This window comes from Caretta caretta, chromosome 2, assembly GCF_965140235.1.
Source record: "Caretta caretta isolate rCarCar2 chromosome 2, rCarCar1.hap1, whole genome shotgun sequence".
Classification (NCBI taxonomy): Eukaryota; Metazoa; Chordata; order Testudines; family Cheloniidae; genus Caretta; species Caretta caretta.
The window spans coordinates 208,222,845-208,242,438 of record NC_134207.1 but is presented as its reverse complement, the minus strand read 5'-3'; the positions used below and the strand labels follow the sequence as shown (position 1 = coordinate 208,242,438).

At 46.5% G+C, this 19,594-nt stretch overlaps 1 protein-coding gene across 1 annotated transcript; it reads right to left on the bottom strand.

The window, feature by feature from the left end:
* Window positions 1–13,722: 13,722 nt before the first annotated feature.
* On the bottom strand, window positions 13,723–19,424 carry LOC125631551 (uncharacterized). The gene is made up of 3 exons (XM_075125777.1): window positions 19,330–19,424; window positions 14,888–15,275; window positions 13,723–14,343 (listed from the first exon to the last, which is right to left on the bottom strand). Exons 2-3 carry the CDS (start codon window positions 15,270–15,272, stop codon window positions 13,844–13,846), a joined length of 885 nt encoding a protein of 294 aa, XP_074981878.1. The 5' UTR covers window positions 15,273–15,275; window positions 19,330–19,424; the 3' UTR covers window positions 13,723–13,843.
* Window positions 19,425–19,594: the final 170 nt, after the last annotated feature.

The following is a 19,594-nucleotide window of genomic DNA, read 5'->3' as shown; positions in this document are numbered from 1 at the left end:
TCATTAGTGTAAATTAGTAAAATCGTGCTGGAGTCATTAATCTGAGAAAAAGATGCATAAATGCAAGCTAAGCTGACTCGTTTTGATTTGGCTCTTGCAAACGGCACTGAATTGGGGAACTATATGTTCGAAGTTCTTGGGAATCAGAAGACACTTAGATACCATGGTGATAGGTGCTGTGTAATAGTCAAGATTGGGGGACCTGCAGCGCTAAGTGCAGTCGCTGACCGAGTTTACAATCTAATCTAAAACAAGGCTCAACAAGAGGCTGTAACAGACAAAAAGGGGAACAGTGATACTAACTAGATAGATACACAAAAAAGGAATATAGAGCCTCACATCTAAATTGTAACTTCAAATCCATCTCAGATCAGTAAAGTCCAAAAGCTCTGATCAACCGATTATCATTCACTGGCCTCTCTGATGTGTCTCAGATGCTCCCACTGCTCTGTAGTTTTAGTTCTTTCCTCCTCATCTACAGGATATAGGTTGACAACATTCAGTTTGCTAAACACAAGAGATCAAATTATGATCTATTACGCTGATACAATCCCACTGAAATAAAAGGGGTTACAGCAAAAGAATTTGGCCATCGTATTGCCAAACAATCCTTAGAAATGTGTATCTATCACAGTGTGGTTATTTCAGATGCACACTAGTTTGGGCTCCAAAATGTTTGCAAGTATTATTTATCCCACAGCAGAATGCTGAGTCTACAAACTGCTTGGGTGGCACCAAACATTTAATGATAATGGAGGAGTTGGGGTGAGCAAACCACGGAGACCTGCTCACAGTTCATTAGAAATGAAGGTTAGGATAGTCATGGTTCAGATGGCAGGGATTCTACTGTATTTTGGGCTATGGAATCACCCAATTCTCCATTTCTGCAACAAAAACTTCTGTGCTTTCTCTCAAGCTGCCCTTCATGTTCACAAGTTGGAAAAGCTCACAGTCAAAATCTGTAAGTCACTATCCTGTCTTCCTTCTAGTCTTTCCTCAAAACTCACCTCTTCTGGAATGCATGGAATGAAGTACAACCTGATAATGGCTAGGCAGGTGAAGAGCAGTTATCCTTACTACTGGATAGCTGGGACTTGTGTACATCCAACTATTTGTCACCTCATCTCTCCCACCCCCACTTCTTGTTTCTTCTGTTATGTTGTGTCTCTTAGACTGTACGTTGTTTGGGGAAAGGACTGTCATTTATTATATGTTTGTACAGTGCCTAGCATAATGGATCCAATGTGGTTGAGGCCTTTAGGTGCTACTCCAACACAAATGTTGTTAATAATAAATAATGCTAATTAATAATAATAAAGCATTAATAGGTGAATGCCCATCTTGAAAGAGTGTACATTTAAAATAGCAGAAAGTAAGTGAAATAAAATGGACATGACTCATTTTGTCAGGGATCTAGATTGTTCTTTTTTGGGAGAACCTACTTCAAAAATTTTCATCCACATATTACAGATGTGGTGTCCAGGCTAGACCTGGACAAAATTTTTTGAACAAAAATTTTTTTCACTGAAAAATGCATACTTGGGTGAACTGAAACATTTTGCTAATTCCTGTAGAATCCGCTGATTTGTTTCAGCTGAAAAAAAATTCAGAACATGGTAAACCTTTCATTTTGTCATTGTTGAAATGAAATGTTTCGTTTTCCGTTCAAAATGTCTTTTCATTTAAAATTGTGCTTCACTTATATTTTTTTAAAAGGGTAAAAAAAACCCACCTAAAATGAAACAAAATATTTTGTTTTGGGTCAAATGAAACATTGTTTTTAGACCAAAATAAATTTTCTTTGACTTTTTCATTTTGCTGAAATATTTTGGAAAAAATTGTAATTTAGGGTCAACCTGATCTTTTTTTTTTTTTAATTCAGTCACTGAACCAGTAAATTAGCTATTCGCACAGCTCTTCTCTAGGAACTTGCCAGCTATTTTCAGGATACATCCAATCAGCCACTGATTGTTGTTCGTACTATCCTAGTGCCTAGGAGCCCCAGTCAGAGACCAAGACCCCATTGTGGAAGGCAGCGTACCAACACGGAACAAAAAGATCAATCCTGCCCCAAAGAGTATAAGACTAGGGATAATAGCTGGGTACAGACAGACCAGGGAGAAAAAGAAAACAATGAGATAATATTGGGCAGCATTTGAGGAGGGATTCGAAGGTGGCTAATGAGGTAAATTAGTGGATGTTTACAGGGTATAACTCCCAAGTATGAGGGGCAGTATGGGAGAATGTCAAAAGGTGTTTGTTTGAAAATTTAACAAGTAGGCAATGGAGGCTGACTTCATGAGCCAAATAGAGGTCAGCATCAATGGATCAATAGCAAATGAAAGTGCGGATTGACCATGAAGGACCTTGGAAGTAAAGACAAGCAGATTATATTTGATGTAATAAAGGGGGAATCAGTGAAGGGATATGTCAAGGTTCCTTCCCCACTCTGAACTCTAGGGTACAGATGTGGGGACCTTCTTACCAGCTTAGGTTAAAAACTTCTCCAAGGTACAAACTTTGCCTTGTCCTTGAAACCTATGCTGCCACCACCAAGCGTGTTAAACAAAGAACAGAGAAAGAGCCCACTTGGAGACATCTTCCCCCCAAAATATCCCCCCAAACCCTACACCCCCTTTCCTGGGGAAGGCTTGATAAAAATCCTCACCAATTTGCATAGGTGAACACAGACCCAAACCCTTGGACCTTAAGAACAATGAAAAAGCAATCAGAATCTTAAAAGAAGAATTTTAATTAAAGAAAAAGTAAAAGAATCACCTCTGTAAAATCAGGATGCTAAATACCTTACAGGGTAATAAGATTCAAAACACAGACAATCCCTCTAGGCAAAACCTTAAGTTACAAAAAGACACAAAAACAGGAATATACATTCTATTCAGCACAGCTTATTTACCAGCCATTTAAACAAAAGGAAATCTAACGCATTTCTAGCTAGATTACTTACTAACTTAACAGAAGTTCTGAAGAGCATTCCTGACCTGGTCCCAGCAAAAGCATCACACAGACAGACCCTTTGTTTCACCCTCCTCCCCTCCAGCTTTGAAAGTATTTTGTCTCCTCATTGGTCATTTTGGTCAGGTGCCAGTAAGGTTATCCTAGCTTCTTAACCGTTTACAGGTGAATTTTGCCTGTGGCCAGGAGGGATTTTATAGTTCTGTATACAGAAAGGTGGTAACCCTTCCCTTTATATTTATGACAGGATGCAAAGAAAGGACTGACATGGTCAAAACGACAGGCTAGGAAAATGACCTTGGCAGAGCATTCTGAAGGGATATGAGTGGGACAAGACTGCATTTGTCAAGTCCAGCGAGAAGAATGTTGCAGTAAGTGAGACATGAAATGATGAGAGTTTGGGGCACTGGAGAAAATATAGACTTTCTTTAAAGTCTCCAAGGCAACGTGTAATTTTTTTTCTAGCAAAGAAATCTCTTGCCATTCTTTTTATATCTGAATATTTCAGAAAAATAACCTGTTGCTCATAAGATAGCTCTTGATCACTTAAGTTATCCTTTTTACACTTTTAAATAATCATTGTATTTTGCATTTCAGTGGGACTTGCTACTTTAGGAGGCCAGTTCTGCCAATGAGACTATTTACAGAGTGAAATGCTATTTAATGCACCAGGTTGTAACGGGACCATGTGATGGAACAGTATTGGGCCAAGAAGGCTCCAATCTTCAGCAGCTGCTGGGCATGCTCTCTATAGAGGATCTGCTTAAAAGGGAATTCTGGCAGCCCAGCACAGGGAAGCATGGAGGAGAGACTGGCTTCAAGAAAGCAGACAGGCTGTAGCCACTGAGGCAGAGCAATTTACAGGGAAAAGACTGGGACTGGGAGTAAGACTAGGCTGGGATCCCACTCCCCCTGACTAAGTGGGGGACAATTGGACATGGAGAGTGAGCTAAAAAGCATCCCCACCAGCCTCTTCAGCTGAAGCCCTGAACTACCGAGATGGTAAGCAGAAGGCTGGACCATGCCCCAAATTGAAGGGAAACAGGGAAGGTAGGAAGCGGCTCAGGGGAGGCTTAGAGAGGCAATCAGAAGGAACTGAGCCACCCCTCCCCTCTCTTCCCTTGGGCCCTGGGCCAGATCTGGTGGAGAGGGAGGGCCTGGGTCCCCCACCCTTCCCTCTTCCCCCTGCTTTCTGAGAGATCCTGGACTCTGGGGTGGGGGGGAGGGGCGGGAGTGATGAACTGTGAAGTGGCTGCCAGGCCCCCAGACTGCCTGGAAGAGCCAGAGAGACTGTTTGGCTGCAGCCTGACCAAAAGTCCTGCTGGCCCATAACCAAAGCCTGCTACAAAGTGGTGGTGAATGTGGGAACTGTATAAAGGATGAGTAAAAGATGGATTTGGACGAGCCATTGAAATGGGTTGTGGAACAAAAACAGCAGCAGCAGCAGATCCAGTTACCCTAGTAGCTGGTTGCCCAGCAACACCAGCAGCAACAACTCATCAAGGAATTAACAGCCAAGCAAAGCGACCAACAGCAACATCTTGTGCAGCAGATGGACACACTGTTTCACTCGCAGGCTATGCTGGGGAGTTCGGCAGCAGGCAGCTCTAGCCCAGGTCTAGACCTGAGTCCTCTGCTGAAGCTAACAAAAATGGCACCAGGGGACAACCTGGAGGCATTCTTGGTAACCTTTGACAATGTGGCCTTATTGGCTTGCTAGCCTGCAGAGAGCTAGCGCCCTACTTGACAGAAGTGGCCCAGATTGTGTACTGGGGTCTCGATGTGATAGTTGCACCCTCGACTGAAGGTGACCATCCTAGACATGTGTTGATATTTCCACCGAGACGTACCACAAGCAATTGGGGGGGGGCGGGGGAGAAGAGGTTCACACCCAGGCCATGACCACAGGTTGTGGCCCAGTGCCTAAGCGAACATTGCTTGTGGTGGCTCCAGCCCAGCAAAAGTTGGGAGCCCAAGTAGCCAAAAGAATTGTCCCAGAACAGTTCACACAGATTCTCTCAGCTGGAGGATGGGAATGGGTGATGTACCACTCTCCTGAAACCCTCTCTGAGGTCATAACCTTGGTGGAGAAATACCAGTTCCTCACAAGGCCCAGAGCAGAAACCTTTTGGGCCAGTCCAGTCCCACCTCAACTAATCCAGGCAACAGAAGAGACAGCAAGAAAAGGGTGGGCCAGAAGGACCAGGCTATCTCGGCCTAGCAAGGATGTGGGGGAGGCAGATCAAGAATGGCAGGTGGGCATGTGCCTCCATCAGGACCAGGACTTAAGAAGTGAAGGGGACCAAAGGGCAAGGTCCTCCCTGAGGCCAACAGAAGCAGCAGGAGACTAGATGGGGCCTGTGACACCCTGGCACCCCAATATTCACCACTGTCATGTAATTAGGATGTGTTTTGTACAAAGTATGCCTTGTGAGATATCATTCTAAACATCTTGATCTGCTCGACATTAATATCTCATTGGATGGTATGTGTTATCGTAGTATGTGAAGTTATGGAGTTTGGCTATGTATGTGATACTGAAACATGTTGTGAGGTTGAAAACACCCACAAGCGGCCTTTCAGGTACAACAGTAAAAAGGCCAAACAATGTTAATGGCTCATTGAGGAAATTCACAAAAGCCCAAGGATTACCCCATGAACTGTGTACAATAGAAACCTCTCAGAGATAGCACCATACAATGGGAAATGTTTGATCCAGCAAAAGAGCTTTCCAGCAAGAGGGAAGAAGATATAAAAGGGGGACAATGACATCATGGGTGGACCTCACTCCCCCTACAACAACACACCTGGAAACACCAGAGAAACAAAGACTGAACTGTGGGAAGTGATGGTCCCAAGCTAGAGGGATTTCTAGCTTGTGTATGAAAACCTGAAAAACCCAAGTTGCAGAGCCAAGACTGTTTGTGCCTTAAGAATCTGCCAGCCTGTTTATCACTCAAGATGAGGATTTGCTAAGTCATATCCTACCTATCTAGTGTGTTAAGCTCAGTTTGTGGTTTTGTTTTTTACTAGGTAATCAGCTTTGATCTGTTTGCTATCATTAAGGCTATGGTTTAGGCACGAGTATTTTTAGTAAAAGTCACTGACAAGTTGTGACATTATTAATATGAACTGGGACAGTATAGATCATTGTTGCAACCACTGTTATATATTTTCAGCAAATATTATACAAAGGTTGTTGTGTAAGGTGTCTAAGGAAAGGTTATGATTTGCTGATTATGATTATACTATCTGTATGGTTGTATCATTTTTGTAGTTGAAGTTATGAATATTGGTTATGTATTTGTATATCAATGTGTTTTGATTCTAAGTAGCCTTAGTAAAGCATTTGGTCAGCTTCTTGAGAAAAGAATTTGCAAATTAAGTGCCCAATCAAGAAACACTTAACTGACAATGGACCTTAGGAGACTCCAATCCACATAAGAAGTCTTCCTGGGAACGTTTAAGATAGCATGTGAGCAATGGCTGCCTCCTGTAAAGAACTGAGTCATGCATGGACATGTGACTTGCCCATGTGACTCCAAACTTCATTTTGCTGTAATTTTCCACAGTAAGAACAAAGAGGTGTCCTTACCCTGGAAGAGACTATAAAAGGTAGCTGCCTCATCTCCACCTTGTCTTGAATTCTGCTTCTTTCCTCTGGATGGACTTCACTACAGACTGAAGCTCTGAAAAAAGGACTAAATGACCCATCCCAGCTGTGGATGTACTCCAGAGACTTGATTTGAAGTTATAATCTGCAGCTTATTCCATCACTGCTACAAGCCTGAACCAAGAACTTTGCCATTACTGTATGTAATTGATTCCATGTAACTAATTCTAGCTCTCATCTGTATCTTTTTCCTTTTATGAATAAACCTTTAGATTTTAGATTCTAAGGATTGGCAACAGCGTGATTTGTGGGTAAGATCTGATTTGTATATTGATCTGGGTCTGCGGCTTGGTCCTTTGGGATAGGGAGAACCTTTTTTCTTTCACTGGGGTGTTGGTTTTCATAACCGTTCATCCTCATAACGAGTGGCACTGGTGGAGATACTGGAAAACTGGAGCGTCTAAGGGAATTGCTTATGTGACTTGTGGTTAGCCAGTGGGTTAAAACTCAAGTCTTCTCTGTTTGGCTGGTTTGGTTTGCCTTGGTGTGCAAAGGAACCCCAGCCTTGGGCTGTAACTGCCCTGCTTTAAGCAATTTGTCCTGAATTGACACTCTCAGTTGGGTCCCACCAAGGCCAGCCTGGTTACACAAGTCATAGGCAATAACCAAAAAGTCATCCATCACTTTTACTAAAAACACCCCTAACTAAATCTTTGGTGCTGTGTGGGGCAGGTTGCTCCAGTGGAGCTGCTGCTGGGGGTGGGTGTGCTCCAGTGGTTGCTGATGCTCCTGGAGGTGGGGGTGACCCAGGGCCCTGTCACCATTGCCACTGCTCCAGGCAGGGGGCAGCCCATGGCCCCGCCGCCACCACTGCTGCTCCGGGACCAGTTGCCTGGGGCCACTGGAGCAGCGGTGGGTGGGGGCTGGTGGAACCATGATGAAGGATCTGTGTGGCAGTAGCCCTAAATCTGGCATATCTGGTAATAATTGGGTGAGATTGGTGGTTTTCTTAGAGACCTGATGCAGTCTGAGAATGGGGAGCCCCTGCATGTGACTGACAGTGACACTGGAAACAAGGAGACAGCGGAGCCGCAAGCCTTAGCAGGCGAAGGCAAGGAGGAAGACCCAGGACAAGGAGCATGCCCCCCCCCCCCCCCCCCCGCAGATGGCACCTTGGCTGTAATGGGACAGACTTTCCCCAAGGGGGACAAACAGAAGAAATTAAGTGAGCCGGCAGTGACCAACATATTTTTGGACAACATGGATTTTGTTGAAGAACGAAACAATGACTCAACATTGGGATGAACCTATGAACAGCTCACCTGGGTCAATGGTGAGGTGGTAGAACTTCGATTCCAGAAACAATGGCCTCACTTCAAGCTAGAGAAAATATAGAGAACAGAGAAGGACCACCAGACAGGAGATGTTAAAATGCAATTGCTTGTTCCAAAGAAGTACCTCAGGGAAATACTATGTCTGGCATGTCACCCTGTGGGGGACACCTTGGTCAGGGGAAAATTCTCAACCAGGTGACACTTTGTCCACCAGGAGGTACAAGAGTACCGTGCCTCCTGCCCAGAATTCCAGCGGGCAAGTCAAGGGAAGGTAACCTGGACCCCACTGATACCCCTCCCTGTGGTAAGGGATTACATTTGAGGGGATCAGCCTGGACATAGTGGGCCCACTGGAAAAGAGTGCAGCTGGATTCCAGCACAGATTAGTCCTATTAGTCTATGCCACACGGTACCCCGAGATGATTCCACTACACTCCAGAAAGGCAAAAACCCTTGCCCTGGAGCTCATGAAAGTGTTTGCCCAGGTGGCGTTCCCTGGGGAAATAATCATAGATCAGGGCACCAACTTTATGTCCCATCTTATGAGGGAACTGTGTAGCTTGTTGATGCTAAAAGCTGTAAGAACATCAGTGTACCACTCCCAATTCTATGGTCTGGCAAAGAAATTAAAGTAGGCTGCAGAATTTTGTAGCTTTGGAAGCCTGCCCCTGGGACCAATTACTTCCACCACTCCTGTTCCCCATCCATGCAGTCTGTCAGGCATCGACAGGGTTCTCCCCATTCAAATTACTATACAGGAGACAGCTGAGGGGAGTAGTAGACCTCCTTTGGGAGACATGGGAGGAACTAAATTCCAAAGCTATGAACTCAGAACAATACGTGCTATAACTAAGAGAGAAGTCAAAGGCAGTAGGAGAGTTTGTGAGAGAAAATCTACCCAAGGCACAATGGGGCAAGTGCAAGTGTACAATAAGGGAACCCATGTCCAGGAGTTCCAACTGAGGGACTGGATGTTACTCCTGCTCCCCACCTTGGAATCGAAATTTTGGCTAAATGGTAAAGCCCCTTTGAAGTGATCTGATGAATTGGGGCAGTAAATTATGAGGTTCATCAACCCAGCAAAAGGAAAGACATTAAGATGTACCAGGTCAACCTGCTAAAGGCCTGGAAATATTGAGAAGGGCTCCTGCTAATGCCATATCCTCCAGAACGCAGGCCTCAGGCTTCCATAGCCCCCAGCTCTGAATAAGTCCTGGTTGGAGAAGACCCTGCAGATGTAGCAAAAGTGGCAGATCCAAAAATTTGCCCAGTCCTTCTTGGCAGTCTTTTCCACAGTTGCAGAACAAACTCATCTAGTGTTCTATCACATAAAGACTGAAACAGGGAAAAAGGTAAGCAAGAACTTTTGGCCATTGCCGAGGCGCATATGGGAAACAGTATAGAATTAACTGCAAGCTATATTAGACCTCAGGGTAGTCGAGGAGTCACATTGTGAGTGGCAAAGCCCTATAGTGTTGGTACCTAAACAGTACAGGTTGACCAGATTCTTCAGAGACTTCCAGAAGGTCAGTGGGGTATCCAGATTGGAGGCCTACCTGATGCTGAGGGTTGACAAATTGTTAGAGAAGTTAGAGGCCGCCAAGTATATCTCCACCCTTGACCTAACCAGGGGTCACTGGCAGATCCCCTTGATTCTGGAGTCCTGAGAAAAGACAGCCTTCTACATTCTGTTTGGCCTGTACCAATTCCAGACAATACTTTTGCCCTACATGGAGCAACAGCCACCTTCCATGATGGACAAGGTGCTTCAGCCTCATGATCAGGATGCAGCTGTGTGCATCGATGATATCGTTATCTACAGCAAGTCCTGGAATGAGCATTTAAAACATTTTGCAACAGTCCTGCAGGCCCTCCAGAAGTGCTGGACTTACAACTAATCCTGCCAAGTGCTGCCTGGCTAATTGAGAGGTGATGTACCTGGGGTATGCAGTGGGGAGGGGGCGCCTATGCCCCTTTGTGGTAGGACAGGTCCAAGCTCTGGTGGAATGTCCTGCACGCACCACAAAGACTGTCCATACCAGGACAGTCCAGTGGTCTCTGGACTGCACCACAGCTTTCAAAAAATTAAAAGATCAACTAACTTGGGAGCCCATCCTGTTCCACCCTGATTTTCTAAACCTTTCATCCTGCAGATGCCTCCGATATCAGCCTTGGAGCCATGATTTTCCAAGAGGTGGAGGGAGAAGAACACCCAATCCTTTACTTTAGCTGGAAATTGTTCCCCTGGGAAGTGGCATACTCAGTGATAGAGAAGGATTCCTTGGCAGTAAAATGGGCGCTTGAAGCAGTCTGCTCTTACTTATGGGGCCAGCCATTCCATCTCATGATGGATCATGCAGCTCTTCAGTGGCAGAACACCACAAAAGACCATAACTTGAGGATTATGCTCTCATACCTCTCACTGTACCTGTACAAGTTTGAGCTACTACATTGAGTGGGATGTGACCACGAGAACATGGACTTCTTTTTGCGGGACAGAGGAGACCTATCCATACAGGCCGACCCTGCAGCACTCAGCCTGAGAGGATAGGTGTGTGATGGGGCTTACAAACCCCACACTATGGAAAAAAGGAGTGGTGCAACAGTATACGGCCAAAAAGGCCCTGCCCCTAAGCTGAGCATGCTCCCTATGGAAGGCCTGCTTAAAAGGGAGCTCTGGTAGTCCAGCAGGGGGGAGCATGGAGGAGAGATTGGCTGCAAGTAAACAGGCAGGTTGCAGCCACTGAGGCAGAGTAATCTATAGAAGTGGTTTTCAAACTAGGGCCGCCGCTTGTTCAGAGAAAGCCCCTGGCAGGCCGGGCCGGTTTGTTTACCTGCTGGGTCCACAGGTTTGGCCGATCGCGGCTCCCACTGGTCGCAGTTCGCCACTCCAGCCCAATGGGAGCTGCAGGAAGGGCGGCCAGCACATCCCTCGGCCTGTGCCGCTTACCGCAGCCCCCATTGGCCTGGAGCGGTGAATCGCGGCCAGTGGGAGCCGCGATCGGCCGAACCTGTGGACGCAGCAGGTAAACAAACTGGCCCGGCCCACCAGGGGCTTTCCCTGAACAAGCGGCGGCCCTAGTTTGAGAACTACTGATCTATAGGGGATGTACCGTGATTGTGAGTAAGACTCGGCTGGGATCGCCCTTCCCTCTGACTAAGGGGAGGACACACACAACTGGACTCTGAGGCTATGTCTACACTATGAAATTAGGTCAAATTTATAGAAGTCGGTTTTTTAGAAATTGTTTTTATATAGTCGATTGTGTGTGTCCCCACACAAAATGCTCTAAGTGCATTAAGTGCATTAACTCGGCGGAGTGCTTCCACAGTACCGAGGCTGGTGTCGACTTCCGGAGTGTTGCCCTGTGGGTAGCTATCCCACAGTTCCCACAGTCTCCGCCGCCCATTGGAATTCTGGGTTGAGATCCCAGTGCCTGATGGGGCACAAAACATTGTCATGGGCGGTTCTGGGTACATGTCGTCAGGCCCTCTCTCCCTTCCTCCCTCCGTGAAAGCAACAGCAGACAATTGTTTCGCGCCTTTTTTCCTGAGTTACCTGTGCAGACGCCATACCACTGCAAGCATGGAGCCCGCTCAACTCACTGTCACCGTATGTCTCCTGGGTGCTGTCAGACTTGGTACAGCACTGCTACACAGCAGCAGCAACCCATTGCCTTGCGGCAGCAGACACTGCAATAGGCCTGAAAACCATCGTCATCATGTCTGAGGTGCTCCGGGCCGCCTTGGTAAGGTTGGTCAGGAGCGCCTGGGCAGACATGGGCCCAGGGATTAAATTAGGAGTGACTCAACCAGGTCATTCTCTTTAGTCCTGCAGGCAGTCCTATTGTACCATCTTCTGCTGGGCAGGCAGGAGATGAGGATGGCTAGCAGTTCTATTGCACCATCTTCACCGAGCAGCCAGGAGATGTGGATGGCTTGCAGTCCTACTGCACCGTCTGCTGCCAGCCAAAGATGTAAAAGATAGACAGAGTGGTTCAAAACAAGAAATAGACCAGATTTGTTTTGTATTCATTTGCTCCCCCCTCCCTCCCTCCGTGAAATCAACGGCCAACAATCATTTTGGTGAGATCTGTCAGGGGCACCTTGGAAACTTTAATGGAGATTCAGTCCTACCTGAACTACCAGACGGAGGGATAGCTTAGTGGGTTGAGCATTGGCCTGCTAAACCCAGGGTTTTGAGTTCAATCCTTGAGGGGGCCATTCTGTGTGACAGTTGTTTTTGTTTCTCCTTGATGTATAGCCACCCCCTTTGTTGATTTTAATTCCCTGTAAGCCAGGTCGTCAGTCGCCCCTCCCTCCGTCACAGCAATGGCAGACAATTGTTCCGCGCCTTTTTTCTGTGCAGACGCCATACCATGGCAAGCATGGAGGCCGCTCAGATCACTTTGGCTATTAGGAGCACATTAAACACCACGCACATTATCCAGCAAAATATGCAACACCAGAACCTGGCAAAGTGAAACCGGGCGAGTAGGCAACGTCAGCACGGTGATGAGAGTGATGAGGACATGCACACAGACTTCTCTCAAAGCACGGGCCCTGGCAATGTGGGCATCATGGTGCTAATGGGGCAGGTTCATGCGGTGGAACACTGATTCTGGGCCTGGGAAACAAGCACAGACTGGTGGGACCGCATAGTGTTGCAGGTCTGGGACGATTCCCAGTGGCTGAGAAACTTTCACATGCATAAGGGTACTTTCATGGAACTTTGTGACTTGCATTCCCCTGCCCTGAAGCGCATGAATACCAAGATGAGAACAGCCCTCACAGTTGAGAAGCGAGTGGCGATAGCCCTGTGGAAGCTTGCAACGCCAGACAGCTACCGGTCAGTTGGGAATCAATTTGGAGTGGGCAAATCTACTGTGGGGGCTGCTGTGATGCAAATAGCCAACGTAATCAAAGATCTGCTGATATCAAGGGTAGTGACCCTGGGAAATGTGCAGGTCATAGTGGATGGCTTTGCTGCAATGGGATTCCCTAGGGAACCCATATCCCTGTCTTGGCACCGGAGCACCAAGCCGGCGAGTACATAAACCACAAGGGGTACTTTTCAATAGTGCTGCAAGCACTGGTGGATCACAAGGGACGTTTCACCAACATCAACGTGGGATGGCCGGGAAAGGTACAGAACGCTCACATCTTCAGGAACTCTGGTCTGTTTCAAAAGCTGCAGGAAGGGACTTTATTCCCAGACCAGAAAATAAACGTTGGGAATGTTGAAATGCCTATAGTTATCCTTGGGGACCCAGCCTACCGCTTAATGCCATGGCTCATGAAGCCATACACAGGCAGCCTGGACAGTAGTCAGGAGCTGTTCAACTACAGGCAAAGCAAGTGCAGAATGGTGGTAGAATGTGCATTTGGATGTTTAAAAGTGCGCTGGTGCAGTTTACTGACTCAGACCTCAGCGAAACCAATATTCCCACTGTTATTACTGCTTGCTGTGTACTCCACAATATCTGTGAGAGTAAGGGGCAGACGTTTATGGTGGGGGGGGGAGGTTGAGGCAAATCGCCTGGCCGCTGGTTTTGCATAGCCACACACTAGGGCGGTTAGAAGAGCACAGGAGGGCACGGTGCGCATCAGAGAAGCTTTGAAAACCAGTTTCATGACTGGACAGGCTACGGTGTGAAAGTTCTGTTTGTTTCTTCTTGATGAAACCCCCCGCCCTTTGGTTCACTCTACTTCCCTGCAAGCTAACCACCCTTCCCTCCTCCCTTCAATCACTGCTGCAGAGGAAATAAAGTCATTGTTGCTTCATATTCATGCATTCTTTATTAATTCATCACACAAATAGGGGGATAACTGCTAAGTTAGCCCGGGAGGGGTGGTGGAGGAGAGGAGCATCGGGAGGGGTGGTGGAGGAGGGAAGGACAAGGCCACACAGCACTTTAAAAGTTTAAAACTTATTGAATGCCAGCCTTCTGTTGCTTGGGCAATTCTCTGGGGTGGAGTGGCTGGGTGGCCGGAGGCCCCCCCACCGCATTCTTGGGCGTCTGGGTGAGGAGGCTATGGAACTTGGGGAGGAGGGAAGTTGGTTACACAGGGGCTGTAGTGGCAGTCTGTGCTCCAGCTGCCTTTCCTGCAGCTCAACCATATGCTGGAGCATATTAGTTTGATCCTCCAGCAGCCTCAGCATTGAATCCTGCCTCCTTTCATCATGCTGCCGCCACCTTTCAGCTTCAGCCCTCTCTTCAGCCCGCCACCTCTCCTGCGGGTCATTTTGTGCTTTCCTGCACTCTGACATTGTCTGCCTCCATGCATTCATCTGTGCTCTGTCAGTGTGGGAGGACAGCATGAGTTCAGAGAACATTTCATCGTGAGTGAGTTTTTTTCGCCTTCTAATCTTCGCTAGCCTCTGGGAAGGAGAAGATCCTGTAATCCTTGAAACACATGCAGCTGGTGGAGAAAAAAAAGGGACAATGGTATTTAAAAAGACAAATTTTCTAGAACAATGGGTACACTCTTTCACGGTAAATCTTGCTGTTAACATTACATACACAGCACATGTGCTTTCGTTCCAAGGTCGCATTTTGCCTCCCTCCACCGTGTGGCTAGGCCCTCCCCCCTCCCTGTGGCTAACAGCAGGGAACATTTCTGTTCAGCCACGGGCAAACAGCCCAGCAGGAACAGGCACCTCTGAATGTCCCCTTAAGAAAACCACCCTATTTCAACCAGGTGACCATGAATAATATCACTCTCCTGAGGATAACACAAACATACAATGCAATGCTTTGTTCTACAATGATTCCCAACTACGTGCTACTGGCCTGGAGTGGTAAAGTGTCCTACCATGGTGGACGGAATAAGGCTGCCCTCCCCAAAGAAACCTTTTGCAAAGGCTTTGGGAGTACATCCAGTAGAGCCGCGAATGCCAGGGCAAATTAATCATTTAACATGCTTGCTTTTAAACCATGTATACTATTTTAAAAGGTACACTCACCAGAGGTCCCTTCTCCACCTGGCGGGTCTGGGAGGCAGCCTTGGATGGGTTCGGAGGGTACTGGCTCCAGGTCCAGGGTGAGAAACAGTTCCTGGCTGTCGGGAAAACCAGTTTCTCCGCTTGCTTGCTGTGAGCTATCATCTTCCTCGTCTCCAAAACCTGCTTCCATGTTGCCTCCATCTCCATTGAAGGAGTCAAACAACACGGCTGGGGTAGTGGTGGCTGAACCCCCTAAAATAGCATGCAGCTCATCATAGAAGCGGCATGTTTGGGGCTCTGACCTGGAGCGGCCGTTTGCCTCTCTGGTTTTCTGGTAGGCTTGCCTCAGCTCCTTAAGTTTCATGCGGCACTGCTTCGGGTCCCTGTTATGTCCTCTGTCCTTCATGCCCTGGGAGATTTTGACAAATGTTTTGGCATTTCAAAAACTGGAACGTAGTTCTGATAGCACGGATTCCTCTCCCCATACAGCGATCAGATCCCATACCTCCCGTTCAGTCCATGCTGGAGCTCCTTTGCAATTCTGGGACTCCACCATGGTCACCTCTGCTGATGAGCTCTGCACTCACCTTCAGCTTGCCACACTGGCCAATCAGGAAATTGAAATTCAAAAGTTTGTGGGCCTTTTCCTGTCCACCTGGCCAGTGCCATCTAAGTTGAGAGTGCTGTCCAGAGCGGTCACAATGGAGTACTCTGGGATAGTTCCCGGAGGCCAATACCATAAAATTGTGTCCACAGTACCCCAAATTCGACCTGGCAAGGCCGATTTCAGCACTAATCCCCTTGTCGGGGGTGGAGTAAGGAAATCGATTTTAAGAGCCCTTTAAGTTGAAAAAAAGGGATTTGTCATGTGGAGGGGTGCAGGGTTAAATCGATTTAATGCTGCTAAATTTGACCTCAACTCCTAGTGTAGACCAGGGCTGAGGATGAGCTGGGAAACAGCCCCACCATCCCCTGCATCTGAAGCCCTGAACTTTGTAGGCTGTAAGCAGAAGGCTGGGGCCATGCCCTAAACTGAAAGGAAACAGGGAAGGTAGGAAGAGGCTCAAGTTGAGGCTGATCTAGGGTGGCAGCCCAAAAGGGCTGAGACACCCCTCATCTCTCTCCCTTTGGGCCAGGACTCAGTGGAGAGGGAAAGCCTTGGTCCCCTTACCCTTCTCTCTTCCCCTAGACTCCTGAGAGATCCTGGAGGATTCCAAGGGGGTACGATGAAATGTGGCTTGGCCACTGGAGTCGCAGACTGGCCGGAAGAGCCATCTCAAGGTTTGGGGAGATTGTTTGGCTCCTAGGTGGCAGGGCCAGGAGGCTCTGTGTGCTGCTCTCACCTGCAGGCTCTCAGCCGCAGAGCCTGACCAGAAGGCCTGCTGGCCCCCAACTGAAGCCCACTACAGACCACTTGTAGAGGAAGGGGCTACCCATGGTGAGTGAAAACATCTGAATCAGCCCAATGTGAGCAAGAGTGACAAAATCTGGCCCTGGGTGTGCAAATTGGTTTAGAATTCCCAACAAGTATTTTCCTCACACCTTAAAATGGGCTTGCTCTGAGTGTTGTGATTTTTAACACCATGTCTGTTCAGACTTTAGGTGTTGTATTAAAGCCTATACAGAATCACATACAAATGCAGTTCATAAAAAGAAATGTTTAGGGAAGTACTTGATTCCTCGATTAAGTCAGGGCATATGCACTAGTGTGGTGATAAATTCAGTATATGCACATTCAGGATCTCTGGTTAGGGCCAATGTTTGCCTGATTCAGCATAGCATGCTTTAATAATGTAATTCAATTCTTCCTCATTTTTAATATTATTTGAGCCCTTTAATATAATTTGGCGAGCTATTACAGTTGTTACAGCTGCTAGTTTTGCCCTTAATACTGATTTCACTTATGACCTCAGTCAGAACAAGATTTAAAGTTTGGGATGATGTAAGTGAATAAGGATTATTAGATTTATTCATATGGCAATTTAAATAAGAAACTGCCTGGCTTAAAATAAACGATAAATGAAAAATGCATGTGATTTATAGACCCATCCATTCTAAAGATTTATAAGTGGAGGAGGATGATGAAGTAAGAGACAGACCTGATTACATGAAATATGTAATTTTCATAATGCAATATTGGAAGCAAGCTGCTAAACGCACCAGCATAACAATGATTGGCTAAGCAGTTCATTACAATATTACTGTACAGCTGGTATGCAGTGGCCATGCAGACCGCTGAGCATTTTTATTCCCTTTACCTCACAATGGGGGGAGAATATGTTCTGATGAAAAGGCTCTTCTTTTCACTCACTGCAATGGAGTCTCTCTCAGAGCATGCTCGGAAATTTGTGTCCCTTTTAAGCTTTGTTTATTCCGCCCCCATTTCAGAGCCCAGCTGAATCTTCTCTATTTTCCCCACTTTCCTATGAACAGAAATGCAGGCATCCTCAAGGCTACACGCCATGATTCCTGCCCTGTCCTCTGCAGCTCATCCAACTGTCCAGAATCAGCCACAGAAGGGGATTGCTGCAGTGCCTTGCATGGCATTCACTGCTTCACAAGGGTGGAGCATGCTCAGACACACTGTTGTGGAAACTAGAGGACCAAAAATATTGTTCAGCTTTTCTACAAGTTATCAGATAAGAGCAAACTAGTTTGTTCCCTGCATTAAGCTTATATTATATTGCGTGTCATAGATTTTAAGGCCAGAAAACCTTTATGATCATCTGACCTTCTGCACAACGCAGGCCGCAGAATTTTACTGAGTGCTTCCTGAATTTTATCTCTTTATTTTAGCACTGAATAGGTGCCATTGAAGGGCAAAACTTCTTTCTGTGAATACTTGCTCCTGATTAATGTGTTATAAAGCCTCATGGATTACATAGATTAATAGTACTTTGACATCTCTAAACCCTAGAGCCCTATTGTGAACTGCAGCTTGAAGAAGTGTGTGCAATCTAATCACAAACAAACAAAAAACAGTGCACTGTCTGATGATTGTGACTCGGCAATGCACACTCACCTGCAGCTTTGGTTGAGGGTACCAGCCTATGCCACAGTAGAGGAATTAATAAACTTTTTATGGGGAAAAGTAACACATGCATTCAGAATGAAGGGGTCTTCAATAACATAATTTGCATGAAACAGAGTTGACCCAGAAAATACTAATCTAAATCCCAACCTGATTTGTATAGAGTAATTTAATTTCCTCCCTAGTAGTTATATGGATTTTATCAATTATACCAATTAAATTGTCAAGCAGATTTATTGACCAGTCATCCTCAAGACACTTTCTTTGATGTACTATTCTGGTATCATCAACTGGTCATGCATGTCTAATTTCAGGTTTTGGTGTCATTATGTGCATTTGAAAAGCAATCAGAATTCTCAAAAGGAAGGCTTGTAATAAATTACTGCTATGAGCCAAATTTTCAAAAGGGGTCGCTACATTTTTCACCTACAATTTTGTGCCTGCAATTAATGGGAGGTGCAATCAATTTAGATGCCTGATGATCTGAGTTGTGGGATATATGACAATTCTGACTACAAATCAGGCAGTTAGAGATCTGTATGTTAACAGCTACATTCCAAACTAGATTGCTTTTGCAAGAATGCATATGCAATTAATTGTGGATGCAAAATTTCAAGTACAAAATTAGAGGCCGCTTTTAAATTTGCCAACCTCTGTTTCTTTTTTACACTGAATTCTTTCTGTTCCTTGGTGTGCTAGTCAGTTGATATATTTTCTGAAATAACCTTGTTATCCACTGTGATTAATCTGACTAATAAAATAAATTTGAATTTGACAGAATGAATTAGAATCAGACACCTCATTTCCATGAAATGAGTTGCAAAAAATATATTTTTATGTGTTGCAGCTCTGGATTTCTTTTTAACCTATTTTAAAACATTACACACAGGCTTGCCAAGACAAGAGAAAAATGCCAGGAAAGTCAGCCACTGTCTGCTATTTGCAGTCAAAAAGAAATAAAGGTGCAAAATGGAGACCGTTGCCTTGGAGAAGATTCACTAGTCAAACAGAAAAGAGCAAATCTAAGTAACAAGTAATCCATTCATTCGAATGTGTTTCCCGTCTCCCACTAGATGGGTTGCCGTAGACAGAGTAAGAGCAAAGCTGCAGAGTCAGTGGAAAGTGAAAGTAAAAGTATTCTGGGGTGTGATGCAGCCATTAGCCAGTTCTAGGGCAGACCACCACTTTTTAGAGTTAGGGAAGCCGACTTTCTAATCGCACAAAACTGAACACCCTAGGCCCGCCCCTTCCCCGAGGCCATGCCCCCCCCCCCCCCCCCCCGGCTCACCATATTCACCCTCCCTCGGTAGTTCACTCCCCCCCCCACGCTCACTCACTTTCACTGGGCTCAGGTGCAGGCTCTGGGGCAGGGCTGTGGATGAGGGGGTTGGGGGGGTACAGGAGGGGACTCCACGTTGGGGCACGGGCTTACCTCGGCGGCTCCTGGTCAGCAGGGCTAAGGCAGGCTCCCTGGCTGTCCTGGCAAAGCGCTGCGACCCAGAAGCAGCCAGCAGGTCCGGCTCCTAGGTGGCGGGGCCAGGAGGCTCTGTGCTGCTCTCACCTGCAGGCTCTCAGCTGCAGTTCCTGGCCAATGGGAGTGCAGAACTGGTGCTCGGGGTGGGGGCAGCATGTGGAGCACCATGGACCCCCCGCCTAGGAGCCAGACCTGCTGGCCTCTTCCGAGGCACAGCACAGTG

Bases quoted from the DNA above. Each gene is read 5' to 3' on its own strand.
- LOC125631551 (XM_075125777.1), bottom strand. From the start codon at position 15,272: ATGAAGGACAGAGGACATAACAGGGACCCGAAGCAGTGCCGCATGAAA. The intron at 14,344-14,887 runs GTGAGTGTACCT...TTTCTCCACCAG, and splicing joins AGGTGGAGAAGGGACCTCTG to CTGCATGTGTTTCAAGGATT.